Genomic DNA, 26,331 nt, shown 5'->3' on the forward strand with positions numbered 1-26,331 from the left:
AAACAACAACTTCAACAGAACAAAAAAATATGTATGAGCTCTATCGCAAACAGAAGGCAAAAAAAAGGGTTTGTAAGGCCACGTGCCCACTGCGCGTACAGTCAAACGTCTCACTGTGCAACGCGCTCATACATATACTGCTGCTACGCCTGTCACTTCTTCGGCGCCTTGGAGAGCGCTTGCAAGAGCGACGCCGCGGCCCGGCGAGTGGAGTCGGTCGACGCACGCTCCGATAGCGTCGTCGCCAGCGCAACGCCGTTGTGCTGCACAAAGTACGAGGCCGCGGCCGAAATAACGCTAATGTTCTTTACCGTCAAGGCGGCCTCTTTCGCGGATTCCTCCGAGCCGTGCTCGATGATGTGCAGCAGCGCGGGACCAAAGGCGATCTTCTTGTCCGTAGCGGCGTCGAAGCAAATACGCACATTATCGTCATTGCTGACAGTGCAATTACGGATGGTGAGGAGGGCGTTGAGAACCGCATAGGTGTGCGAGGACACCTCTGCCTTGCCACCACGGGCGTTGCCTTTTCCTTGAGGGTACTCGGCGCTCGCCTTTTCCGAGACGAGTTGGATGAGGGCGTAGAGGCCGCCGTGGGTGCGAAGGGCGTCACGGTTGTCGTTGTTGTTTACGGTGAGGGACGAAAGTGCGCCGGCCACCTGCTCCAGCACCACCGAGGGCTGCTGAGGAGAGAGCAGAAGCATGCACATCAAGTCCAGCCCACCCTGCGCCCGCGGCTTCTCCTTGTCGTCACGCGACAGGTACCACAGCGCGGAGGCAATCGACTCCTTTAGCTGCAGCGATGGCTCCTGGAAGCGACTGCTCTTGTGGGCTGCGGTGTTGGACTGGAAGACGGTCAGCGAGGAGTAGCAGTCGAGCACCACCGCCGCAAAGCTTCGAATGGCACCTGCGTCGATCAGCGCGGGCCGGTTCTCGCTGACGGTGCTGCAGTTGCGCAGCACACCCACCAGCTTCTCTTTCACGTTCATCGGCACCGACAGCGCGGGGGTAGCGAAGGGCAACTTCTCCAGTGCGGCGGTGCTGTACGCGGTCTGGAAGGCCGCGAGGTTAAACTTGCTCGAGACCACCGGCATGCGGAGCGGCGCAAAGAGACTCGCGTCCCTGCCCGTCGCATCGCCCGCCCCCGCAATGCTGGGCGATGACATTTCTAAAATTCTCGTGAAGGCCTCAATGCCGCCGGCGTAGCGCACCGTGTGCTTGATCTCCGGTGAGATGGTCAAAATCCACAACGTGGAAGCCAACTTGTCAACGGTCGACGGTGAGAGAGGGGCGGGCTTGCTGCTGCCGCTCGCATCCTTCCTGCCGGGGCCCAGACAAGCCTCCTTCACCTTTGTGACAAGGAGCTCCACGCCGCCGCACTCTCGGATGACCGGCTTGTTTTGGTCGTTGATCGCGCAATTGCGGAGCGTGCCGGCAACGTTGTCGATGATCTTCTCGCTGAGGGGCATCGTCGACTTGACCGAGGTGCCGCGCGCCGACTCGATCGGCTTGCGGTGGTTCAGCAGCGACAGCAGCACCGGGATGCCGCCGGCCTTGCGGATGACGGGGCGTGCCTCTGCCGTGGCCGAGCAGTTCCACAGCGTGCCTGACGCGTTCTCCACCACGGCCACGCTGTTCGACGTGGACATGACATCGACTAAAATCTGCACTCCGCCGTACTCGATAATCTGCGTCTTGTTCTCCGCCTCCACGCTCAAGTTCCACAGCGCGCCGGCTGCGTTTTCGCGCACAAACTCGTAGGTGCTCGCGTCGCTCGACGAGCCGGGGTGGCGAAGGAGCTCCAGCAACGCCGGAATGGCACCCAGCTCGCGCAGGTGCTTGCGGTTCTCCGCGTTCGACGCGCAGTTCCACACTGCACCGGCCATCTTCGTCTTGATAGAATCGGAGGGGTGGCGCAGTGTCGCCGTGATCTTTTCCAGCCCCCCAATCTCGCGTATCTCCCTCTTTGAGGCGTCCTCGCGTGTGATGTAGCCGATCACCATCGACACATTTTCTAAAATGGGTAGCGAGTCCGTGTAGAGGAGATCCAAGACGGCTCGCAGCCCTCCCAGCTCGCGCACCTGCGAGCGAATAGACGTCTCGTGGCCTCCGTTCCGCTCGACCTTTTCGTCCTTGGTGAGGAGGCCCCACACGAAAATAAGCGCGCGCTCTAACACCGCCTCTGACGTGCTCACCACGACGATGTTGACGAGCGGATCCAGCCCGCTAGACGCGAGGAACGTCTTGCGTGCGAAGCTGCTAAGGGTGTTGGCAGGGGCAGCGTTGATCAGCGCATGGGTGCCGCACACGAGCGGCGCGAGGAACTCAAGAACCTCGCATTTCACATCATCGTTTACGCTGCTCAGCAGCTTCGTGAGGATGGGAACGGCGTTGCCTTCGCGGACGAGGGTATCTAAAATGGTGAACAAATTCTCGTTGGTGCCGGGCTGGCGAGAGTTGGGGGACGCCTGGAGGGCAAAACTGAGCAGCTGCAGCTCCGCCAGTTGCACCGGTGGCCGCGGCTCGCTGATGTGACCCAAGACGGCCGTCATGACGACGAGGACATCCGGATAGGAGTGCGAAGCCATCCAGTTTGCGTTCTTGCTCAGGTGCTGCGAAGTGTAGCCCTCAATCGCGTTTAGCAGCACCGTCTCCTTCACTTCGGGCAGACGCAGCAGTGAGAGGAGGCCCTCGGTGGTGAGCGCCGCCGGACCGCCAGAGCGCGGCGAGGAGGCCGAGGTGCTGCTTCTTGCCGCCGCACTGTCGTCGCTCTCCGCGTCCGTTCGGGGCTTCGGCTGTGGCGGCCGTGACGTCGGTGAATTTTTCATCGGCGCCGGCTCCGGTGCGGCCTTGTTGGGCTGCTCCTCTCCTTCGTCCTCCGCCGCCCTCGAGTCCTCCGCCACGCGCTTCATGGCATCGGGCGAGCTGTTGGAGGCGGGCGACATGGCCATGCCCTCGGCATCCATCAGGTTGGGAACCTCACCAGCCAGGTAGAGGTTGAGGGCCACCTTGCACAGCTTCTTCTGCTGCGATACCTCCTGCAAGCGGCGCTCCTGCGTCCGCATCTGCGCCTCTACACGTGTCATCTCCGCGCGCAATTTATCGTAGGTGATGGATATCATTTCTTTGGAAGCGTTTAGTTTTTCCTCCTCCTTCGCCAACTCTGCGGAGCGCCGCGCCAGCACGTTGCCCATGTCTTCGCCTTGCTCGGCCGCAACGAGGTGTCGGATGTCCCGCGCGAAGGTGCCCAAGGGACACGTGTTTGCCTCCTCCGACGCACTAAGAACGCCCAGCAGCGAAGCGACGTCGTACTCCATGGAGGTCATTGATAGCTGCAGAAAAAAGATAGAGGAGAGGAGAGAGGAACACGACGAAAGGTGCACCAGAACGTCAGCCGTAGTCGAACGAGGTGCCTCTCGAGCACTTTCGCCGCTAAGAATAAAAAAGAGTATGTAGATGGCCGACAACACTAACGCAACCGCGACACAAACCCGTCGCGCCCCGCCTTTCTATTTTGATGGGGTGAAATAGCTCTACAAAAAGGGAAAAGATTCCGTCCACAAAATACAAACGAAAGGAATAGATCGATAGATGAAGCGGCAACGACGGCTCAAAAGGTGTATCTAAATTCTGGGTGCTTCGTTTTCCCCCGTGGTGGTTGAGGGGCTGGCGGGTCTTTTGTCTGCGCAGAAGAAGATAGAAGAGCGAGAAAGACGCACCTCGATAGACACCACCGCAACAAACACCTTCAGGCGGCAACAACGAAAACAAAGTTGAAGAGCGGCCAGCCAAGCAGCAAATGCCTATGTGTCGCAGAGGGACAAGAGAAGAGGAGAAGAGAGCGCCGCAATGGCCCGTCAGAGTTCACCACTGCCGCGAGAATGAGCACCCCCACCCACAGAAAAAAAGAAGATGGTGAAGGAAGAAACCGGAGAAAGAAGAATTCAGCGACACAGTCACACGATCAGCATTCCGTAGAAAAGTGCGGGAGCAAATGACATTACTGGCGTGCATAAGCTGCGACAGAGCGTACACAGTGATGTATGATCCCGCCTGGATAAAACAACAAGCAGCAACACATATCGGGTCAACGTGTGCTACAAGGCAACACGGGCAGCAACGCGAAGGACAGTAGGCATCGTTGATGAGAAACGGAGGTTTCGGAAGAACGAAAACCTTGAAGTATGATTAACGAGAGCGCCGTTCTTGATAGACAACAATTTTCGGTGTTTGCATTCGTGTTACCTATGTTAGTGGTCGGTGAGAAACGAAGTAGCACCATTCGCAAGCCGGGAAACACAACTTATGGCATGACAGCTATCGGATCTGTCTGGTTATTCGATTGTTAAAAGAAAGATAAGTGCTTTAAATTGTTAAAAGCTGATCAAAAGGCGAAGGCACGCAAACCCTTCCCAACAACACGCCGAAGCAATGTGTACGTACTGGGTTTTTTTTTTTTTTACTTGAGGTCAAAACACAACAAAGAAAGGGCTTCGGAGCAATGTTGTAGCGATGCGATGATGGCAAAGACGCTCCGTCACGAGCAAAAAGATAACGTAAAATCGCCCATAACAACGACGAGGAATTCGGCAAAAAAGCTGAAACAGAAAGGGGGTTGGGGATGATTAGAATCCACATCGAGACTCCAAGTGGAAACGCCCGCAGAAGAGCACGAGAATGCGAAAGGCCACGTCCACAGATTCGTTAAACGATGCTTTCAAGACGGCAGACAGCAGAAGCACGCCCGCCGCCACGCAAGTCGTCTAAGCGGTGGAACGCGCACTTGCCGCCTCCGTCTTTCTGCGCTTCGTCTTTGTCTTCTTCTTGCGCAGCGACAGGTCGAGCGGGAGAATCGATTGACCCTGATGCACCTCTACACGCGGCTGCACGCCTTCCTTGAAGGAGAGCGCGGACGTCCACTCCGGGCCCATAGGCTGGCGCATCGACCGAGCAAACTCTTGCGGGTTGGAGAAGGGACGAGGCACCATGTGCAGCGTCATGCGGTCCGGGACCAGCTCCACGCCATCGTGATTGATGATGACGTGCTCCAAGGCTGCGTCCGCACGGCTCTTCAGCAGGAACGACTTTTCGATCGCTCGCTGGGTGGTTTGGTGCTCCACCGCTTCCTGGTGGCGCTTGTTGAGCTCGGGGTCCTCACCGCCCCACTCACCCCAACCCGGAAGGCTCTGGTTTTTGTCCTCTGGTCGCATGATTGTCTCTACCTGCGCCTCCTTCTCCCTGATGAAGTCCTCATCAACGTCATCCTGGGCAAACGCACGGGAGATCAAGTACTCTTGGTGCAGCCGCAGATCCTCCTCGGACATGTCCACGTTTCCCTCCGTGATCGTCTGCTCCTCGCCGACATTAGCCGACCCGTCCGCGTCTGCGTCGTTGTCGTCGCGCACGCGTTTCTTCGGCAGAATCGTGATGCGGGTCGATGCGGCAGCCTTCTTCTCCTTCTGACGCATCTGCGCCTGCGGCCGAGCACCGGCGAACTCAGACTTGGGTATCACGGTTGAAGTGCTCGTCTTGGCGGAGCGCTTTGACCTGGTCGCGGCCTTTGATGATGAAGACGGGGCTTTCTCCTCATTCGCCTTCTCCGCGCCGTTGTCCTCGTCTGCGGCGGAGGATACGGAGCCGACAGAATCCACATCGGCGTCCTCGCTCGATGACGCGTCGTTTTCCTCCGCCGCGTCGTCGTGCTGCTCGAGCCGGATGCCATTTTGTTTGCGCAGCCGCACCTGCTCGACTCCCTGGCCCTTCCTGCCATCCTTGAAGGTCATACGACCTCCGCTAACGGAGCTCTTTGCCGCCCGCTGCCCCTTTTCCGCCTCTTCCTCCGCCTCCGCCTCCGCGTCGCTGCCGGCGTTCTCTTGCTTTTGGTAGGCTTTAATGTCCCGCTGGAGCGTTTCGATCTGGTCCTGGTACTCCCTCTCCTCCCTCTCGCGGGCGTTCTTCATGAACTTCATCCCGCGCAGCTCTGCACGCGCCTTCGCGATGGGGCTGGCCGTGTCCGCAGCATTGTCCTCGTCGCCGGCGGCGTCGACGCTGCTCCACAAAATGCTCCTCACGTCCTTTTCGCTAAGCGGGGCGCCGTTCGAGGCATTCACCTTCTCAATCAGCGCATCCACCGCGCGATCCTCCTCGCTCGAGGCCTCGCTTGCGTTGTCGCCGGCAACGTAGCGCTCGTAGTTGTCGTCGCCGGCGTCCTGCTCCAGCTTCTGCATGAGGTGTTGATGGGTGGCGTGTTGGTCGTCAATGGCGTCCTTCGCGTTCTCGTCGAACTGCGCAAAGCGCTTCGCGTGCTTCACCCAGGCGCTCGTGTTCTTGTGCTTCTGCGTCACGCGCTCCTCCACGCGGGCCTTCAGCATGCGCTCCGCCAGCCGCTGCCGGGCCAGTTCCGGGTGGAGCAACTCGAAGGCTTTCTGCCGGCGCTCCTTCTCCCGCTCCTTCTCTTTGCGCAGAATGCGGCGGTACGTCTTGCTCTTGATGCGGTTGAGTCGTTGGCGGCGGCTGTTCTCGTAGGCCAACATCGCCTTAAGCTTCGCCACGTACCCCGTCGTGGGCGCCTCCTCCTTACCGTCGTCGTCGTGGCTACCGCCAGGGCTGCCCACGCCGTCGTCGAACTTCACGTAGTTGCCGATGGAGTTGGGGGTGTCGGCCGCCTCGCCCACGTGACGACGGGACAGGCCGGCCTGCGAGAGCAATGCGTCCATCCTGCTACCGAGGCGGTACGCAGCGGTTCTCGCCTGGGCGGCGGGCACAGCGCGGTCGGAGCGGAACTGCGCGTCCGCCGCAGCAACGATGCCCCCGACGGAAGAGGCCACCGGTGTGCTGTTGGGCAGGTGCATGGGGAACTGAAGGTGTTTGGCGGAGTCGAGCTCCTTCAGGATGGGCTTGTAGCGCTCCATGCCTTCGTCGACGATGTTCCGCACCTCGCGGCGCGTGAGGCGGTCTTTTGTCATGTCATCCGCGTCCACTGTGAGTAAGTTGTGCGTGTTGCGCAGTGACTGCTGAATGCGGCCCTTGACGGCGTCGAGGTCGGCGTTGGCGGTGGTGTCCTTCCGACGCATGATGCGCCGCATCGCGTCGTGATAGGAGCCCGCGCCGCCGTCCTCGGTGGTGTCGGCCAAGCCAAAGACGGACTCCGGCTCCGCCGTCAGCTGCGCCGCTCGCCGTTTCTTGCTCACCTTCGTGCCCGACTCCGTCACCCGCGACGACATCTTGGCCTTCGCCTTCTTCTTCTGCTTCTTCTCTTCTTTCATGCTCATGTCGAGCATGTCGCTAAGGTCGATGTAGTCCTCGTCGTCGTTGCTGCTCTGGCCGTCTTCACGGTAATTCACCATCTCGTCGTCGTCGTCAGCCGCAGCGCGCGACTTCTTCGCTTTTCCCGCACTCTTCTTCACCTTTTTCTTCTCAGCCTGTCCCACCACGGCAAGACCGTCCTCTAGGAAGTCATCATCCTCATTCTCTGAATCAGCCGCTTTGCGCTGCGCCTTCTTGGACTTTTTCTTCGTCAGCTGAGGCGTCGGGGTTGCCTTGTTGGAGAAGAACTCGCCATAGAGGCGCTCATCCTCGCTGTTGAAGGCGAGATCGTCATCAATGTCCTCGTCCAGCTCGGCAGGGATGAGGGGGTTGTTCAGCATCAGCTTCCCCGACTGCTGATACTCCTCATCGTCACCGCCGCGCTTGGACAACTTGGCAGCTTTACCCCTGCTTTTTTTGTCGCCGTTTGCGACCCCACTGCGGCGCACCATTGGGAATTGTGTGCAGCAGTACAATACAAACAGAAAGGAGAGAGAAGATAGGAAAGTGCCACAGATGGCAGGCCCTCACTTCCTCTTGGTTGCGTGTTGAGCTGCAGAAGGGCCGCATTGAGAACGTGAACACAGAAACGCATGCGAACGGAAAGGGAGGAGGAGAAGGAGAGGGATAGAAAATCAAAACACATTAGAAACGCATGCGTGTTCTTTGCCATTCCCAGTGGACCTGCAACCCGCAGTGCTCAGCTCGGATTCAACAGACGTGTGTCCGATCGCAGAGATGAGACGGTCGCCGTCACGCCTTCTCTTATTTTTTTCCTTCCTCTTCATTCGAATGCATGGCATCATTCGAGAAGAGCGCACATGGAACCAGCACGGCATGTCGTATTTTGCTTGAAAGCAGTAATGAGTAAACTTCAACTTGTCATCTGAGCTTTCACTTGCAAAAAAAGAACACGTTTTTCTTTGAGAGCTGCCGCTCACCTTGTCGTCCGTCAAGAACTGACGCCCTCCAATTTTGGCTCTTTAATGCGAGCCAGCCCGCCATAATAGCACCGCCAAACACAAAAACAAGAAGCCGGACAAGAGTGTTTCGTATAAACATCAAGAAAAACACTCGATACATTTATTAGAGGCCAGCTGAAGTGTTCGCAATTATGTACATCAAAGACAGCGATGTCAAACGACGGACAAACAAAGCGGCTGGTAAAGAGAAAAAACCGCCGTGAAAATTACATTGTTTTGAAAGCCTGCACCTGTCGTGGTTTTCGCGGACTCGTAATACGTCCGGGGCCGTTTGGCTTGCGAACCGCAACGCGTTTCTCGTCAAAGGCCGAAAGCGCCATTCGATCGGCAGGGACGGTGAAGTCTCCTCCATCCATCATCGTGTTCGCACCTGCTGCGGCACCTTTGTGGCCCCGCCGGGTTGTCTGCGCCGCCGTCGGCGAAAATGCACCGCCCACCACCTTCACACCGGGGGAGGGCATCACCTGCACCTGGTCTTGCAACGGGGCCTCGCCGGCCGCGTCCGTCGCGCTGAAGAAGGACGCCGTCCACGCCTCCCGTTCCGCCGTCAAGGCTTTCTTCGTCTTCGCCGCTGCCGCAGCACTTTTGGCGGTGTTGCTTAGCGGCGCACGTCTGCTCCCGCCCTTGCCTCGTTGATCCCGCTCTGCCTCCGCAGCATGGGCACTGCCCTCGTTCACCACAGCCACCTCGTCCTCCTGCGCAAGTTTTGAAGCGTCGTCTTCCTCGTTGGGCACCACATGGCACCGCACCGCATCCTTGTGTTGGCCGCCGCGCGGCTGCGACTTGCCTCCGCGATCGGTGGTCCACAGCCGGTCCTGCTCTACCGCTATCACGCCAGCAGCGCGGAGGGCCTGCTTCCCCGCTACCTTCTTCAGTGTATCGTTTCCACCCATGATAGAGGGAAAGGATGACGAGGAAAGACCGACGCCGGTCACGGCCGGACGTGCCGGGGGCCGCTCCGCTTTCACGGCGCCTGGCGCACCATCTACCGTGGCAGAGAAGAGTCCCTGCCGCAGAGCTCGGGTGAGGGGGTCCTCTGGCGGCGTCTGAGCAGTTGGGCTAAAGCTGATCTTGCCGCGGCTCGAAGCCGGCTCCGGCAGCGACGACGCCTGCAGAGGCTGCAGCGACCGCCTCTGCGATCGCCGCGTGCTTCGCTTGCCGGGTGCATTCACGGTGACGGGAGGCGAGGGCGAGAGAGCCGCGGCTGCCGCAGCCGGTGTGGACCTTTCCGCACTTTTCGCCTTGCTTCGTGTGGCACGCGGACGCGGCGGCGATCCCCGCAGCGGCGAGCGCGGGCGGTCGGCGGCAGCTGTCGGCGGCGGCACCTCCTCCACAAGCAAGACGTACCGCGAAAACGCGTCCATCGGCACACTGGGCGGCGGCGTGGGACCCGTCGTGTCGTGTGTGGCGCATCGGACGGGCAGCGTGGTGCCGAGGGGTGGCGGATACAGAGAGGACTGCGGCGTGAGAATGCTGGTGAGCGTGCGTGTGGTGACGCCGGCCAGGGAGAGGGCACTGCGCATAAACACCGGTGTTGGCAGCGACTGGGCGGATGCCCCGAGCAGTTGCTCACGCTGCGGTGCGTCTTGTACCGGCACCTCAGCGTTGGCCCTCGCCGGCTCACTCGAGAGACCGTTGCCGCGCACGTCCTGGGGGAGGAACGCACTCGCCACAACATCACGAGCGTCGTCCCAGGTGGCGCACGCCGTGTACGTCTCGACCAAGTCATCTAAGCGGCGAGAAGTGTAGAGGTTTGCAGCTGCCTCAACGACCTCGCGGGCCAGCGACGCGCCAATCACCTCACCCACCGTCGTGGCCTCCGCCACAACACTCGCCGGGTATGCGGAAGGCGGCGGTAACGGGTCCGGTCCATGCTTCGCGCCGCCTGCGTCCAACGGCGATGCTCCTGATTGCACAGAGAGGCTGGTGAAAGGTGGGCTTGGTGGCAGCGAGGTCTTCGCAAGCGTGCCATAGTAAGCGTGAACCAACACATCTGCCGCGCGCAGCTCATCAAGATTGGGGAGTGCTACAGGAGGATCCGCAAACAGACTGCAAGATTGCAGGAGAACGGGCGTTGCGCTTGTCGGCCGCTGCAGCGATGCGCGCGACGTCCGGCTATCACCGCTCATGGTCTCCGACTGTGTATATTTTTCTGGTCGGTTGTTTGCTTCAGCGTATCAAACAGCGTCGACTCCGCCAGCGTTTGTAGAGCCTCGACGTAAGGTGCTGGTGTGGAGCAAGACGACATACCACCCACTCAGAAAGTAGAAGAAAGGGAGATACAAACGAGGACTGTGAAAGCAAAGAGAAGACAACGTGATCAACGCAATCACAGCATTGGCGAGACTCGGGATAGTTGGGGGAAAACATCAGAACATCACCGCGAAAAACAGGAGCTGAATGCGCTAGCAAAATCATAGTTTTCATCGAGCGGCATATGCCACATCGCTTAAAGCGACTTGTATACGCACGTGTATATTTTTGGAGGCGCTGAGACGGGCGTTGCGCTCCTTTTCTGTGATTATCATTGGGAATGGTAGCGCAAAGCACACCAGCAAAACGTGTTGTGCACAACCGCGTGGCTCACATGGGAACGCCAGACAAACTGCAACCTGGGCTACGCCTTCTCCGTCTTGGGGCACGTTGGACTCTTGCGGGGGCCCTTGCCGGTGAACTCGAGACCGCACATATTTGCCGCCTTCTTCGCCCGCTCCACCTCTGTCTGCTTCACCGCGTACGTCTGCTGCAGTTTGCGGTACTCCTCCAGACGCTCTCGCATAAAGCGGTAGTCTCTTCCGTTTAAAGCGTGGTCGGGGTCCGCCTGCAGCTTCTGCATCTTATCGCTGAACGAGAAGGTCGTCGTGGTCGACGCAGCACAACGCGCGAGACGAGACACACGAAACATCGCGACTGTGAGAAATGCACGACGGTTCGATGCGCAACTAAATCAGATTATGTAAAGGTTGAGCGAGTGGCTATAGGAATAAAAGCACGAGCAGGTGGCCGCATATTCGTCAAAGAAATAAATACGACGTCCGCCGAAGTGAAAAAGGCGGCGTGAAGGCCGGAAAAAGAGGAGGAATTGAATGTTGTGTCTCGTAGTGCTTCTTTTTTTCCATCGTGAATGCTCTCCTGCGCAGGCTGCCAATAGGCCACGCAGTGTCTTCGTATATGTGAAACAACCTAGAAAACTCACTTCACCGCCATTCTCGCCTTACGCCCGTATGCCGGGCCGTTCATCGTTCATGTGTTCAGCCTGTCTGTATGGTGGCAGTTGTTTCTCTTTCACGTCTCGCCCAATTGAGTGTTTCAAACAAGTGCTGTCGCAAAGCCGACGCATTTCGCGGCAGCAAAATCACAGCTCATTAACCAATTTACTGTTCACCTTCCGCTCTTCTTTTCTAATGGCGCTTCCGCTTACGCGCGGCCGCCATCTTGGTGGAGATCTCCGTCATCTCCTCCTCCAACTGCGCGATCTCCTCCGTCGTCACGTCGTCAGCTAGGAGGCGCTCCTCAAGCTGATCCAGGCGGGCCTGCAGCGCGTCATCGTCATCGCCGTCACCTGCGGCTGCTCCCGCACCATCGGCGGCCGCCTCAACCGCTAAAGCGCTCGCCACCACCGTCTCGGGTGGATTCAAAACGCCGGCGGCGGCGGCGGCGGCACGGCCCTCTCGCCCTCGTTTGCGCAGCTTCTTGCCGTCCATGGTCACCGCGGACGAGGTCGCCGCAGCTGCGGAGCGGAAAGGTGACGCCTCCCAGCTGGCCATCAGCTCTTTAAACTCCTTTTTATTCTCCTGTAGACACTCGCGATCCGCCTTCGTGACGCGCTGGTAGTTGATAAGCTTTAAGTGAGGACACAGAAACAGCAGGAAGGCCCGAAGCTTGGCGTCGTCGTAATTGATGCTGTTTTCCGCCCACACCGGATTCTCCTCGAGGGACAGCACTTCTAACTTCTTCCACTGCTTGAGAAAGCTCAGGTCCTGGACGGCGCTGAAGCGGTTGCGGTCGGCGACGAAGTGCCGCACGTTGGGGAGGGCAAGTACGCACGACGCCACACTGACGCGTTGAATGTCATTTCGATGCGCGATTAACGACGTCACGCGGTCCATAGTTACACTTTTGCCCCCTCCCGTGCTCTTCGTTGGGAAGTACTCCAAGGCCGTCAACGCGTTCGATGACAGATTCACCACATCAAAGCTGTTGTCCAGCAGCACCAGGACGTGCTCATCGAGAGAGGAGATGCGCAAGCCGCGCAGGTCAATCTCGCGCTGCAGCAGCGTATTTGTGAACTGCGGCGCGCGCCGCACTAGGTCGATGGAAAGACGCATCTTTTAGGCAGCGATTCGATGAAGTGTATGGAAGAGAGAAACGGCAAAAGGGAGGAGAAGGGAGAGAGAGGTACAGCACTTCAGCAACAAACTTGAACGTGAAAAAAACAACGATGACTCGGCGGCAAAAGGGAAGGAAGTGCCGTGCATTTTATTGTCCCCATCAATCGGACGACACGCATTAAAGAAGAGGGACCACAAGTATACAACTCGCGAGAGAAGTGTGGGGGAAAGGAGTGTTCAGTGTTTTTCGTTCTGTATTGGCAGCAGCTTGAAATAGTTTCTCGTTGCGTGTGTGTTGGGGTGGTGAATCTTTCTGCGAAACCAAAAGAACAGAGCCTTGCTAACTTACGTGTTCTTCGGTGCTTCGTTGCTACCGTCGCCTGCATGGTTATGGTTGATGTGGCGATAACCCTTCAGCTGGCCGTGCGCGTCGTAGAAGGGCTCGAGCGTGTACTCAAGCATGTCTTGCTTATGAGGGGTGAGGCCCTGTGTGAACTGCTCAGCGGGGACTAGGTAAGGGATGAAGTACGCAATGGCAAACGTGATGAGCAAAAGAGGGCCCGTCACCACAAACTCACGAACACCCATTGGAATTTTTGTGCTGTAGAAGCGCGAGAACTTCACCAGATAAGGATTCTTTTTCGGTGCCTCCGTGTAGTTGGCCACACTGCGCCGCGGTTTCGCCGTTGCCGCCTCTTCCGATGGCGGTGCAGACATGATGAATTTTCGAGGAGAAAAAGACAGACAAAGCAAAAGTTGTCGTCAGCAGATCCTACCAAGTTTCGTGCGGTCTTCCTTGCCTGTCCGTTCTGGACGTTGCGTGATTCTGACAAGGAAGTGAGTGGATGTTCTGTGCACTCTACGACGTGGAGGACGCGAGTATTGCGGCAAGAAGAGAGAGAGAGAATGCGGCCCGGAAACACATAGAAGCGAAGTGCAGAAATGTCAGAGAGGGCGGAGATTGAAGGAGTAAGAAGGCGAATCATCGCTAACAGTGTCCACGTACGGAACTCGACGAGCGTGTTTTGTCGTTCTTGTTGCATTAACGTGTCTTTTCTTGTTTGCCTTTCGCCTTGCGCCTTTTCGAAGGCAGCACATCAGCCAGGCTGCTACTACATGTTCCCACCCGCTCCATAAAAGAATGAAAGAACACTCTCTCAAGATCTCAGCTCACGCCAAAGAAGCATCGCCTTCCACGTTGCCCTGCGAAGCATGAAAGCACATCTTTCGCAACTTTGTGTTTCCTTTTCCTTTTTAGTGCTCTTCGACACGAAGCTTCAGTTAATGAGTTATCGCGACAACCATCATCGCAAATTAAAGGCTTACAGCTGATTAATCGAGTCCGTTAGGTCAGTGTTCGCAAAGAGAAAGAATGCTGTTGCGTTTCTTTCCCTTTCGATGAATAAGCACTTCCATCATCGGTGCCAAAGCGCCTCCAAAGCAGCACCGCTGCCCGCGACGCACGTGAGAAAACCGGACTTGTGCCTCAATGGAGGATAAACTCCGTTGTACTGCAGACGTTGCCGGGCGTGATGACCGGGGGCAAACCTTGGCTGCCTGACTCGTTGGGCAGTGCACGCACAAGCTGCACGCTGAGCTGAACCTCCCTCTCCGACGCTTCGTTCCACTTGGCCTGCGCAGTCACCGCAATCACAAATGAGACCGCGGAGCCGCTGCCATCTACGGCAGGCGCCGCCGTCAGCGTCAGACCTGTCGCGTACACCGGCCGCACCTCCACCATCTCGCCACCGCCGCTGACCGCCGCTGCTTCCCTAGCGTCCGTGAAAAGGTACAGCACCACCTTCGCCTCAGAAGATGCGGGCGACCACGGGATGCACACACGGGCCGGTAGGGGCAACGAGCGAGACAGCAGCACCTGCAGCGATGAACGCGCCAACGTCTGCGTCGCGGCGGTGGTGAGGTCCGTGGCGTCGCCGGTGTAGACGTAAACATTATTGGTCAGAAAGAGTCCGCTGTGGGGAGCGTCGCCCGCCTGCGCCTTCTGCGAGCCGGCATCGCTACCGTCGTCGTCGTCGTCGTCGTCGTCATCCTTTGTCAGCGCATCCCACACACACGAGGCCACCTCCGCCGCCTGCGCGACGATCGACGCACGCAGCTTGCCGGCGCCTTTGCGCACCTGACGGCCCTTTGCGAGACGCAGTGCTACAAAGGCTTCAGCAACGCGGTAGCTCAGGTGGCAGCCGCCTACGCAAAACAGCTCGTCCGCGCACACGCCGTTGCCCATGACGGAAGAGTCCAGCACACGGACGTTGGGGCTGAAGAGGGAGCGCTGATCGGCAGAGGTGATGGAGACGGTCAGCAACTTCGTGAGAGACGACATCTGGCACATGCCACCGGCAAGGAGAACGGCGTCCACGAAGCCCTCTGTCCACGTCTCCTGGTACTTCTCGGCAAAGGCGCGGACAGCCCTGACGAACATGTCGACCAATCCCCACTCGCTGCGAATCGCGTTGTCCAGCTTATTTTTGCTGAGCGTTTGATTGTCCATCAGGTCCATGCCCTCGTAGAAGGCTTCCACCTCCACAGACACCGAAGACGCCTGCGGGTTCGTGTTGAGTGAGACCTTCTTCTCCGCCATCAGGAGGGCCAGGCGGCGCATCGCACGTGCGGGGATGGCCTCCTGAATGAGCTGCGTGGCCGGGTGCTCCGCAGAGCCCATAGACGGCAGACTCTGATTCAGCCGCATGAGGGCGTTGAAGTTGCGCACCGTACTGGCAAACTGACGGCGCTGCTGTGTGATGTACTGCGCCGCCACGCGCTCTGCCAGTGCTAGGTCGAGGGCGTCTCCACCACTGTAGCCGCCCACGCCGAAGTAGCCGTCGCTGCCCGCCCCACTGCCTTTTGTGAAGCAGCGGTACGGCACGTTGTGCTGCTTCGGCGGGCACACAAGGACACCCCCACGCGAGCACAGCAGCGAGAGACCGAGACTGTGCGCCCCCCAGTCTACCACGAGCATGTTATGCGTGGCGGTGCCGAGGAAGCGAGGAATGCGCCGCTCAACGGCAGCCCCGTCGTAGGCTAGGACGGCGGCCTCATCACTGAACACGACAGAGGTGTTCGTGACAACGGCGCCGAGATGAGAGGCCTGCACCGCCTCCTTCAGCCACTCCACCGTGCTGCTGCGGTGGCCGTTGTGGGTGCTGTCCGCCGCCTCCGGGAAAGCGTAGCGCGGGACGACCAACGAGAGAAAAATCTTAGTGGAGTTAGGGGCAGAGTCGCTCGGAGAGCCGCCGCCACTAGTGGCCAACCCGCACGCGCCGTCAATAGAGTGCTCCTTCACGTAGTTCAAAAACTGTATGAAGAGGTCTTCGGCCGAAATGAAGCTCTCTACCGGTTCGCCGTTGAGCTCCGCCGTGTACTCGAAGCCCAGTCGCCGCGCGCCGGCGGTGGAGATGGTCATGTGGCAGTGGCCCTTGTACTTCTGCCTCACCGCCGCCTCTACCACCTGCAGAAGGTCAGATGTCAGTTCCATCTCGGACTCCGCCGCGGCGGCATCCTCGGCAGCGCCTGTGGTGTGGAGTGCATCGGCGATAGAGGCGGCAGCGGCGGCGAAGCTGAAGAGGTAGGGCACCACCTTCTGCGGCTGGCGGGCGTACTGGTGCAGAGCGTTGTCCGCGAAGAGCACCTCCTGCTCCATCAGACTTGCCACGACTGGCGTGTTGCGGTGGCCGCTGGAGTTGGCAATGACTTTGATCGGCGGCACATCGTTCGGAGAGGGGGTGCCGGTGGTGCTGTTAACGGGCGTCACGGCGACGTAGCTGCTCGACGCGCCGAGGGAGATGCTGACGGCGTACATGACGATTCACAATGCTGCTCGAGTTCTGTATTGCAAGAAAGACGACCCGTTTGGTGTCGAGCACGCTCCTTCTCGCGAGTAACACTTCGTTGCTTTCTGCGTTGACTGCAGGACTGCCACGCCATCGGAGAAAATAATAGGCGTGCAGGAAGAGAAAGAGGAGAAGAGGAAATGAGGTTCGATCGCACGTGCACAGCCGCCTCGCCTTCCGACTGTCGCCTGCAGCAGGTCGGGGTGGGGGATCCGTGTCCGCATCGCGTGTCAGCTGTCGTCACGGAGAGAGAGAAAAGTACCTATGTGAAGGAGCTTCGTAGCACGTGCGCATTACGTGGGCATCGCGCAGTTCAACTGCGTCAACGTTCCCCACGGCGGCTGTTGTGTATTAACTCTATAATAGAGAAAGAAGCTTCACCAACGAAGCGCTCGTGAAACGGAAGAACACCACATACAGTGGGGGTTCATTAAGACAAACTAATGGGGGTTTTTTTTTTGATGATCGCTTTGCGTTTGCACTAGTAGCGTGCACCATCCCGTACTACAGTTACATTGTGGAATCAGAAGAGAGGAGAGGGACACGCCGTAGATGCGAACGTGGGCACCGGCGTAGAACTCACGCAGCGTCTAGGCTCTCGAGCTCCTTCGTGATGTTGTCTAAAAAGACCGTGATTTCGTCCACCTCGCGCGTCGTGACCAGCGCAGGGTGCTGCGGCAGAGGCGGCGGGGTGGGCGTCGCCGCTTTCGTCGTGCTGACGGACGTAGACACGATCTCAGGATCAGTATGCGGGTGCGATGTCGCTGGCGCGGCTGACGGTGCAGCATCGATGGCCGCCTCCAGTTGCGGCTGCGTCTGCTCCTTCACGGTGAGCGGCTTGCTGGAGCGGATGGACTCTAACGTGCGACGAACGTCGCCCAGGTCGAGTTCCTCCATGGCCGCAACATCGTCGCTCTGCGTGGGCGAGGGAGGCTCGTAGCGGAGGTTCTCCTTATACTCCTGCAGGGCTCGTTGCGTCTGCTGGTGCTGGGCGAGTTGCTGGCGCAGGAGATGGCGCGGGGTGGGCAGGCGGTGCGAGGAGCCGCGTTCGGTGCTGCGCGTCGGAGTGGGAGAGGAGGCGCCGGCGTACCCGCGATCGATTGCGGCAATTAAATCGTAGAGCTGGTCCTCCTGCTTTTTCAATCGCCTCTCGAGGGTGCCGACCACCTTGGCGTGCTGCTCCGTCAGCGACTGCGTCTGCTCCTCCACTCGCAGCCGTTGTCGCTTTTCGGCCAGCAAGACCCGCCTCAGCTGCTCCGCCTCCGTCAGCCCGGCGGCGCCATCGCTTTCCCGCGTCCATGCCTTGTCGAGCGCATCGAGAGCTTCGATCTCCTCCTTGAGGCCGCCACGTACGTCGTGTGCGGCGGCGCTTTTGGTGCCTTCACTGCGCGCCTGCGCCCGCTGCAGCGCCTCTCGCAGCTGCCGGACCTCGTCCTTCAGGGTGGTGTTGGTGGCCTCCAAGGTTTGTATTTTGTCCACGAAGTGTGCCTCGACGCGGTGTACGATGCGCTCGATTTCTTGGGTTTTGAGGCCGGCCTCCAGCTGACGCGCAGAGGAGCTGAGCGCTGGGGTTGGCGAAAGGGCTTCCTGCCCCAGCAGTGCCGCGATGCTGTTGCTGAGATCCACCAGCTCTGCCAGCATGTGGTGGACAGAGGTGCCCGCCACACTGCTGTGAGTGCTGTTGCCGAGCGCGCCACGCTGCCATCGCTCCGATGTGGGCGTGACGGAGGTGACACGCGGACCACCTGAAGGCGGCGGGTGCGAACGGTCATGCGACGTGTGGGCCTCCCCACGCAAGAAACGCTCCGGCCCGACCCCCGGGCTTCGCCATCGACGTGCGGAGGGGGTGGAGAAGCCGTTCGACGGTGCATGGGCGCCCCGCTGCGTGGATCGGTCCCCGGTGGGGGTGGAAAAGCGCTTGCCTTTCATTCAACGCTGTCGTCGATGCAAAAAAAAAAAAGTAGAAGACGAACGAAGACACGCTCGTGGATCAGGAAACAAGTTTGAAAATGAATAAACAACGACCGAGTGAGAGCGAAGTTTTATTCCGTCAGGTGCGTAAAGGACGTTAGCTACACCGGCGACGTAATCAACAAGGGCGGGGATAACGAGTGCAGACCAGAAGAGCCCAAGCAGCCCCTCCGCAACACAAAACAGACGCTCTTTGCTTCTTCTTCTTTTGCTTTGGGCGTGAATGCCGAGGGCGGAGATATCGGAGGGAGAAAATAAAGGGCCAAGTCAAATACGCGGGAGTGAAACAGCGCGAGGGCTACCTCGGGAACGACAAGCTTCATGCACTGCAGAAATGCTGCGGTCTGTGAACCGACTATTTTTGTTTTTCAAAAGCGTTGAGTTGTTCACAACGTGCGGGAGTTGGAAACGATCCAGTTCAGACAAAAGAAAAAGCGATCACACGGCACTGGCATGAGTGAGCAAACACGAACCCCTTTCGTGAGAAGCTGAAATGATCGTTCTTTGGGTTTTCTATGCAACGAACTCGTTCATCTCCTCTCATCAATGCGAAGTTAAACAAACAGCACACAGGGTGCGCACGCCTAATTCTGTTTTCCTTCCCTTGTAGAAGAAGAAAGAAGACGTAAAATAACACTCGACAGAAACACTTAACAGGGGTTTAGGTGGGCATGCTCAGCATCCGCAGAAGTGAAGAGTCACGAGTCACTTTCACTCGCTCTTCTTCTCGTGCTTGTGCTTCTCGTGCCTGTGCTTCCGGTGCTTCTTGTCCTTCTTATGCTTCTTGTCCTTTTTGTGCTTCTTGTGCCTCTTCTCTCGCTTATCGCTCTTATCGCTCTTCTCCTTCTCCGCGCGGTGGCGCTTGCGAGAGCCGCCATCGGAATCCTCGTCCTCGTCGTCGTCATCGTCATCGTCGTCGTCGTCATCGTCATCGTCCTCATCATCTGAGCTGCCTTTTTCTTCCTCCGCCTCCTCGTCATCATCGACGTCCTCCGCCTCCATACCGGTGCGGACCAGCTTCACCCGAGTCGAGAGGTACGCCAGCAACCCCGCCTTCTCCTCCTTCGCAATCGAGGAAAAGACGTACTTATCCTGGCCCTTGGCACCGCTCGCGTAGACCGTCAGCTGGAAGGTGGCCTGGCCGCTCTCCGACTCGTCCATCTCAACACGCAGAACATCGGCAAAGGCGATGCGCGTGGCGGGGCGGTGTAGGAAGAGGAAGCCGCTGTTCACGATGTACAGCAGGCCTTCCGCAGCGTGAAAGAGGCACCGCATCGACGACTGCGCGCGGCCCGTGAGCACCGACTTGTACTCCTTGTTCACACCTCCGTAGGCGGGTACCTTCGCGATGGCTTTGAAGGTGCGTGTGAGAATGTCGCTGACACGCCCGCTCATCGTCGGCACCAACGCTGGCTCCTCTCCCTCCTTGGCGGCCGGCAGCTGAAGCACCTTGTTAATCTCCTCCTGCGTCTTCAGCTCACACCTCCACGGATGCTCGTCATCCAGCGCCAGACCGGCAGGGCATGAAATGACGACGTGATTGTACGTCGCCGTGCGGATCCGCAGCGGGTTCTTCAAGATGAGAACGACGTACTGCGGCGCGTTGCTGAAGTCCGCCGCGTCAGAGGCAGAGAAGTACACCGGGACGTCGCACAAGAAGATGTTCTGCATGTCCGACAACGGAAACGACACAAGCCCGCTCGAGGTCCCTTTCTTCTTGTCCTCCAGCACCACGTTGTAGTTCGAGATGACCATCTTATACTTGCCTGTCGGGTACGACAAAAGCACATCGTCGAACGTCGCCACGACCTTCTCATCCGCGTGCTTTTCCTGTCCACTGCCCATCGCAGCGAGAGCCAGCAACTTGCCGTCTTGCGTGCCACTGCCGTGGGTTTGCAGGAACTGTTCCTGGTACTGCATCATGCTCTTCTGAATGTCCTGCAGAATGACCTTGCCGGCCTCCTCGGTCTGGTCGTAGCCCACGCACACGTTGGGCACAGCGAAGCGGATGGACGTCAGCTCCAAGTCACCCGTTGCCCCGGCAGCAGAAGCCGCAGCGGTGGTGGGTCGCATCGTGAGACTCACGTCGTTCTTCGTCGTGCCCGATGCACTGGCAACGGCGGAGACAGGAATGCTCAGAATCGGCTGTGGCACGTATGTGGCGCTGTCCTTCGCCTTGCCCTTCGGCAACGCTAGCAGTTCCAAGACGGCGTCGCCCTTCTTAGAGTCTGCGCCGTCTTCCGACTTCACCTCCGACTTGGCAGCCGACAGCTTCAGCTGCCCCCAGTTCTCCAGCGGGATGGACATGGCGCGCAGAGTGGCGAAGAGCACAACGAAATGCGTTCAGAAACACACAGAAAATCAGAGTAGGTGCTCAAGATTATGGGTGGGTAGAAGAAAACAAGCTGTCTCAACGGCCTGCTCTTCGCACGGCAATAATTGACGATCCACACGTTTCTATGGAGGATACTTGTCAGGACTTACACGGATGTAAGGCTCTCAATTCAGCTCCCGCCGGTGTGCAGCGGACGGAAGCAAACAAAAAGAAAACGTAGCGGTGGTAAACGCTCAAGTGTTTCTTTTTCCCTGCAGAACAACCGAGACACAAGGTCGGTTGCCAGTCCTCTCTCTCTTGCTTCTTGCGTGCTTTCTTCCTCTTAAGAATTCCTCTTCTATGTAGAACAAGGGAGCACGGGCCAACGTGGCGTAGTGAAACGCAGCAAGTAAAAACGATAGAAAGGTAAAGGCGAGGAGATGTACACGAGCACTCACGTAGATAATGGAAGGACTACGCATGGTAAATGGTTGGGGTGGATAGCGCGAAGGTGCGAGGAGAATTCAAGTAATGAGGGACGCCAACTGCTTTCTCACGATGCCGCCGCCTTTAAGCGCGTTGAGCACGACCGAGGCTGATCCAGACAAAGCGAGAAAAACAAAAGGATGACGATTTTCTAGAGCCGAATTTGTGTGGGAGCGTTGTTGGTTGTTTGTTGTTGTAGATGAATATTTGCTGGCGCAGGCGGCAGCGGAGGAACACGAGTACAGCGAAAACAAACCAGGGACAGCACGGCGAGCAGAAACGCGGTTGCACACGCGGCTTGACATGTATAAAAACGCCCGGAGCATGGAAAAGAAAAGAAGGAACGCCCACCGTCATCGGAGTAGCAGGGAGATAAGAAATAAAAAAAGAACACTCAAGACCAACCAACAGGGCAACTTTGGTGTGCTGCAGAAGCAGCGCCACGCACGTCTCTTTCTCACTCTCTTACTGCATGCAGTGCAACACAGCCAGGACGACAGCAAACAGAATCAATACTGTTGCCGCCGCCATCGTCTTACGAGTGGACAACATGCTCGTCTGCAGCAGCGGCGGAGGCTGCAGGACGAGATACAACAGCGAGCTAGAGACGTCGTGCGTGGTGCCGGGAGCCAGCCCTGTGACCTGAGCCGTGGCCAGCTGCACCTCTGGATCTTGTGTGCCCCACGTCTGCAGCACAGACACGTACACGCTCTCGCCACTGTGAGAGCTGGAGTAGGGCGGGAAAAGCTTCCGCAGAAAGCTGCCTACACGCTGAGCTACGTTCGGAGTCACGTAGCGCACGTAATGCTCGTTCACGACGGCCAGAAGGCCGAAGAGGCGCCGCCGCACCTCAGCCGCGTCCGCCACCACGCTGCGGTCCTCCACGTCCAGGCGATACGACCGTGCAGCTCGGGACGTCCGCGGCTTGAGCGCAGGGTCGAAGGCGAGTCGGAAGGCCTCCAAGTCCGTCATCCAACGCAGTTTCACCTCCTTCCACAAGACACTGCTCTCAGCCAGCGGAGTCGACGCGGTGCTCGCAGGCCCGGGAGCAGGCGTCGTGGGAGGAGTGCCGGGTACAGCCGAGGTTTCCTTCACCTCGGCAGCAGAGGGGGAAGAAGCGGAAGAGGATGATGTGTTGAGCTTCGGGACCGGCAGAACCTTCGTGGCATTTGGCGGTGGCACTTTTGTTAATGGGCCGCTGAAGTCGTGGAGGTCCACGTCGCCGCCGTCGACGTCTGCCGCGTCAGCACCCTCCTCATTCTCCACCGCATTGCCCTCGCCCCTCTCGATGCCGTCTTCCGCCTCCCGTGCCGTCCCCTCGTTTACGGTGGTTGATGCGTCCGCCGCCTCGTGTAGCGTTGGAATCGTCTCAAAGCAGAGAAGACCACGAAAGAGCGGCAAATTCCGCCAACGCAGCGCCTTCGGCTGGGTGCTCGGGTCCGTCAAACCACGCTCAGCTTCCTCCCCCGCCGCGCGACCAGCGCCGAAGGAGCTGCGGATATCGGCCTGCTCCTCCGGCGTGAAAAACGTGAGAACGTGCTCTCGCCACGCCGACTCGTGGGTGCGCCAAAACCGCAGTTCCTCCACGGAATTCCGTAGAAACGCGGCTGCCTCGGGGACGGCGGGATTGCCCCGCAGCGGCTGGGTGCTTGGGGCAAGGACCATGTCGCTGAGAATCGTCCACAGCAAGGTTGCGTTGTCGGTGCGTCGGCGGTTGCGTGTGCGGAGCAGCGTGACCTCTTCGTGGCGGTACTCCGCGAGGGCCTCCACCACCTGCAGTGCGGCAGCGCGGCGGTGCGCTTGGTTGGACACGAGCGGTTCGTCGTGCACGAGGCTCGCCACGAAGCGACGCAGCATCGCCATGCGTGCCATCGCGTCGCCAGAAAAGGCCTTTTTCTCGGCGGACTTCAGCCCGTTCGTGATGGTGCGCAGCGCCTGCGGTGGCTGCAGCCAGTACGAGCCCCGCTCCTCGCCGGAAACGAGCTGGCGGTAGGGGCCGGCGAGGAAGACGCTCGCGAAGGCAACGAAGACGCGCTCCGTGAGATCCACCGTGTCGAGCAGGTCCTTTGTGAGCCGTAAGCATTGGCGGCGGTCCTCGTCCTCCGCCGCAGCCACCCACTCCGTCAGGTGAAATGTATCGCCGAGTTCCTCGCTGTAGATCACCCAGAGCTCATCCGACGACGTCCCTTTATCAGACGAGGGGGGCACAGAAGACGAAGACGGTTGCAAGGGGGGCGAGTCTGCGCGTGCGGCGCTAAGGAGGCGCGCCACAAAGGCCCAGGCCGCCCTGCCGCGGCGCACCCACCGCTGAATGTCAGACTGAAGTCGCGACAAGGACGTTTTCCTCTTCCTTTGTATCGCTGATGCTGCCGCCTTCGTCTGCGATGCCGTCTTCTTGCACGAGGTCCCATCAGCGCACACGTCGTCCTTGCGCATCGCAGAGCCGCCTGCTGCCGCGGTGGCAGAGGAGGAGGTGGAGGCGGCCGCCCCTCTGTGTGTAGCCGCAACGCGCACCCCAGTCGCAGCCCTCTTGGGAGTGCTGAACTCAGACGACATCGTCGGCGGCGGCGGAGGGGCGGTGACGCCGCTCTGCTGTTCACGTGCCACACGCGCCGCCCGTTGCCCGCGCAACGTGGTCAGCGTCGCCTGAATGGCCACATAGCGCTCCATCAGCTCCACCGACGTCTCTTCCAGGTGCTGGGTGTAGGTGTGGCTCAGTTGCGCAAGTCGCTTGCGGCCCTTGTTGTAGCGCCATAAGCTCTCTTGGTTGTCGTACGTCTCCAATTCTGCGGTGACCCCGGCAAGAGCATCGATGTCGCGCAGCAGCTTCTCCGCAGACTGCGTGGCGTGACGTCCGTCATTGACAGCTGCCGTGCGAGCGAAGTAACGGCCGAGCAGAAAAAGCATGACCAGCACGAGGAGCACCGCCACATGTCGGTATCCTCTGAGAAACACCACAGCAAACCGGCTGCGCTGTTCTGCTGTGGCCGCTGTAGGCGGTACGGCGGCGGTGAGGAGTTTGGCGGGAATCTTAGGTCGCGAGGCAGAGGTGGTGGCGCGACGCCCGCCCACGGGTGCCGGCGTTAAGACTCGTGACGGCTCCGAGTCTGATCGCCGCGGCACAAGCGTGCGAGACAAGTTGAGGCTGTCTTCCTTCAGCGCATCGGTATCCGAAGAGCTGACATCGTCCTTTTCTGTCGCTTTCTCCGGCCGTTTCGTTGTGGCCAACGAGTCCTTATCCGTCTCTTCACGGCCCTCCTTCTCCCTGGCCTTTTCAGCGGCGCGGTATTTCTCGAGGTAGTGCTTCACCATTTCCTCCGCACCAAGCAAGTCTTGAAAGCCGTAAAAGAAGTACTTTCTTGACGCTGATCCGCGCTTCCTCAGGCTCGAGCTTTGTGTGGCCTGCATCCGGATCGCCTCGTTGTGCTGAAGCACAACAACGAGAACGCTCGTGGGGACTCCCTTGACCTGCTGCGTTTCCAGCCGCACGCGCTTCACGTTGCTCCACTCGAGGTCGATGCGGAAGAGGGATGACGTGAAGTAAAACTCCTTCTCAGTCACCACCAAGTTGCCACGGTAGTTTTTGTACTGGCATGAAAAGGTGGACATGATTGCCGAATCAACACAGGTAGACCTGCAGAGCTCAAAGACACCAATAAAAGACCTGTGTTTCAACGCAGTAGTGCGTTACGTAGAGCCTCCAACGAGCCCCTCTGTCTGTTCCCCACAATGACGAAGCGAGACAGCAGTGAAAATGAAGCGTCACCGATTCTTTAAATGAATAATCATTGATACAACGCAGCAAAAGAATAAAAATGAGAGAGAAATAACAGCGTACGTAAAAGTCTTAAGACGCAGCACTTGAACGTTGATAATAGTTTTGTATGTTTTGCTAAAGAAGAAAAAATAATATGTCCAGTGGAAGGAGAAGTACAAGAAAGCTACGGAGTTTATCTGTTCCGTAGCTTTGCGCCGTGGTGTACAGTCGAGGTGAGGCCAATGGAGCCGCACGCAATTCTATTCACTTTCCGGTAAAAATGGAAAAGTTGTGTTGGCCGTTGATTTGAATGTGGGAATGAAAAATGGAACAGAAAAGTTCGGTATATTTCGAGTTGTGGTTGTTGTTTGAGAGAGAGATTGAGAGAGAAGGAAAAAAAAGAAGTCGATAGGAGAGTGGAGAAATGAGGACGACGACTAACGAAATCAGAGAGACCGTAGTGAGTCTAGGCAGTCATCCCGTTCCTGTTACTGCACAAAGGATGCTTTTTATTATTATTGCGGCACGCTCACCTCAAGGAATACTCAGAGAGAGAGAGAGGCACAGCTGAGCAAGTTGCGTAGTGGAAGAGGTCAATCACTTCTGGAATAGTCCATCCTTCTTTGCGTAATCAACCACAATAAAGCCATATCGATTCTGCCAAGGCAATCATTTTCCCTCCGACGGAAGAGGGAGAGGAAGCCAGGTATGCTTGATGTGTTTCGTGTTGATTTGCTAACAGAAATCAGAAACTCCTACCAAGGAAACCGACAACAAAACGAAGAAGTGAAAGATCCAAAGGCGGGAAAGGAAAATGGAAAGAGACTCTAATGGCAACTCAAAAGTCCGCCGCCACGGTGAAACACTAAGAAGAGATGAGGTACTGCAATTGCAGCAGTTGTCACCCAGTTAACCTTTACTTCAGCTGTAGACCCGTCGCTTGTTGCCAAAAAAATAAATATCTCGAAGTCCATCACAGTGCCACTTTTTTCTTCGTATTGACACGCTGGTGTTGCTTCCTTTTCCTTGCTTTGTGTGTGCATGTGTGTGTGTGGATCCTCGCACCGGAACGGCATCGATTGGACTCGGCTTCTCACGTCCACTTCCGACTCGTGCACACACGCACAAACAGGTACACCACGCACGCCCTTTGCTTTCTGACTCTATACAGCGTTTATGGTCCCTTCCTTCTTTCAAATATCCATTCTGCTCTGTCTAAAAAACTCTTTTTAGTAAAATCGAGAACATCGTAAATACATGGAAACTTCTTTGTTTTAATACAAGAAAAATAACACTAAAACGATATATATATATATATATATATATATATATATATATA

General features: G+C 58.0%; 11 protein-coding genes across 14 annotated transcripts; all 11 read right to left on the minus strand.

Annotated features, from left to right (window-relative positions):
• Positions 1–152: 152 nt before the first annotated feature.
• ABB37_01045 (hypothetical protein) lies at positions 153–3,868 on the minus strand (the record flags this gene model as incomplete). The annotated part of the gene is made up of 1 exon (XM_015797414.1): positions 153–3,868. Exon 1 carries the CDS (start codon positions 3,321–3,323, stop codon positions 153–155), a length of 3,171 nt encoding a protein of 1,056 aa, XP_015662934.1. The 5' UTR covers positions 3,324–3,868.
• Positions 3,869–4,760: 892 nt separating this feature from the next.
• Positions 4,761–7,856, minus strand: ABB37_01046 (hypothetical protein; the record flags this gene model as incomplete). The annotated part of the gene is made up of 1 exon (XM_015797415.1): positions 4,761–7,856. Exon 1 carries the CDS (start codon positions 7,752–7,754, stop codon positions 4,761–4,763), a length of 2,994 nt encoding a protein of 997 aa, XP_015662935.1. The 5' UTR covers positions 7,755–7,856.
• A 635-nt stretch (positions 7,857–8,491) lies between these two features.
• ABB37_01047 (hypothetical protein) lies at positions 8,492–10,542 on the minus strand (the record flags this gene model as incomplete). 2 transcript variants are annotated; one of them, XM_015797417.1, is made up of 1 exon in its annotated part: positions 8,492–10,542. In XM_015797417.1, the coding sequence occupies exon 1, from the start codon at positions 10,412–10,414 to the stop codon at positions 8,492–8,494; it is 1,923 nt and encodes a 640-aa protein (XP_015662937.1). In that variant the 5' UTR covers positions 10,415–10,542. The 2 variants fall into 2 exon arrangements, with proteins under 2 accessions (XP_015662937.1, XP_015662936.1); XM_015797416.1 differs by having other exon boundaries at positions 8,492–10,512.
• A 360-nt stretch (positions 10,543–10,902) lies between these two features.
• ABB37_01048 (putative mitochondrial hypothetical protein) lies at positions 10,903–11,261 on the minus strand (the record flags this gene model as incomplete). The annotated part of the gene is made up of 1 exon (XM_015797418.1): positions 10,903–11,261. Exon 1 carries the CDS (start codon positions 11,188–11,190, stop codon positions 10,903–10,905), a length of 288 nt encoding a protein of 95 aa, XP_015662938.1. The 5' UTR covers positions 11,191–11,261.
• A 425-nt stretch (positions 11,262–11,686) lies between these two features.
• ABB37_01049 (putative U2 small nuclear ribonucleoprotein 40K) lies at positions 11,687–12,613 on the minus strand (the record flags this gene model as incomplete). The annotated part of the gene is made up of 1 exon (XM_015797419.1): positions 11,687–12,613. The coding sequence occupies one exon, from the start codon at positions 12,611–12,613 to the stop codon at positions 11,687–11,689; it is 927 nt and encodes a 308-aa protein (XP_015662939.1).
• Positions 12,614–12,961: 348 nt separating this feature from the next.
• Positions 12,962–13,476, minus strand: ABB37_01050 (putative mitochondrial hypothetical protein; the record flags this gene model as incomplete). The annotated part of the gene is made up of 1 exon (XM_015797420.1): positions 12,962–13,476. The coding sequence occupies exon 1, from the start codon at positions 13,331–13,333 to the stop codon at positions 12,962–12,964; it is 372 nt and encodes a 123-aa protein (XP_015662940.1). The 5' UTR covers positions 13,334–13,476.
• A 626-nt stretch (positions 13,477–14,102) lies between these two features.
• Positions 14,103–16,547, minus strand: ABB37_01051 (hypothetical protein; the record flags this gene model as incomplete). 3 transcript variants are annotated; one of them, XM_015797423.1, is made up of 1 exon in its annotated part: positions 14,103–16,547. In XM_015797423.1, the coding sequence occupies exon 1, from the start codon at positions 16,431–16,433 to the stop codon at positions 14,103–14,105; it is 2,331 nt and encodes a 776-aa protein (XP_015662943.1). In that variant the 5' UTR covers positions 16,434–16,547. The 3 variants fall into 3 exon arrangements, with proteins under 3 accessions (XP_015662943.1, XP_015662942.1, XP_015662941.1); XM_015797422.1 differs by having other exon boundaries at positions 14,103–16,539; XM_015797421.1 differs by having other exon boundaries at positions 14,103–16,530.
• Positions 16,548–17,043: 496 nt separating this feature from the next.
• Positions 17,044–18,647, minus strand: ABB37_01052 (hypothetical protein; the record flags this gene model as incomplete). Its single annotated transcript, XM_015797424.1, has 1 exon — positions 17,044–18,647. The coding sequence occupies exon 1, from the start codon at positions 18,103–18,105 to the stop codon at positions 17,044–17,046; it is 1,062 nt and encodes a 353-aa protein (XP_015662944.1). The 5' UTR covers positions 18,106–18,647.
• A 499-nt stretch (positions 18,648–19,146) lies between these two features.
• Positions 19,147–21,108, minus strand: ABB37_01053 (hypothetical protein; the record flags this gene model as incomplete). The annotated part of the gene is made up of 1 exon (XM_015797425.1): positions 19,147–21,108. The coding sequence occupies exon 1, from the start codon at positions 20,740–20,742 to the stop codon at positions 19,147–19,149; it is 1,596 nt and encodes a 531-aa protein (XP_015662945.1). The 5' UTR covers positions 20,743–21,108.
• Positions 21,109–21,700: 592 nt separating this feature from the next.
• On the minus strand, positions 21,701–25,082 carry ABB37_01054 (hypothetical protein; the record flags this gene model as incomplete). Its single annotated transcript, XM_015797426.1, has 1 exon — positions 21,701–25,082. Exon 1 carries the CDS (start codon positions 24,842–24,844, stop codon positions 21,701–21,703), a length of 3,144 nt encoding a protein of 1,047 aa, XP_015662946.1. The 5' UTR covers positions 24,845–25,082.
• A 737-nt stretch (positions 25,083–25,819) lies between these two features.
• ABB37_01055 (hypothetical protein) lies at positions 25,820–26,068 on the minus strand (the record flags this gene model as incomplete). The annotated part of the gene is made up of 1 exon (XM_015797427.1): positions 25,820–26,068. The coding sequence occupies one exon, from the start codon at positions 26,066–26,068 to the stop codon at positions 25,820–25,822; it is 249 nt and encodes an 82-aa protein (XP_015662947.1).
• Between the last annotated feature and the right edge of the window lie 263 nt (positions 26,069–26,331).

This window comes from Leptomonas pyrrhocoris (assembly GCF_001293395.1).
Source record: "Leptomonas pyrrhocoris isolate H10 chromosome Unknown, whole genome shotgun sequence".
Lineage (NCBI taxonomy): Eukaryota > Euglenozoa > Kinetoplastea > Trypanosomatida > Trypanosomatidae > Leptomonas > Leptomonas pyrrhocoris.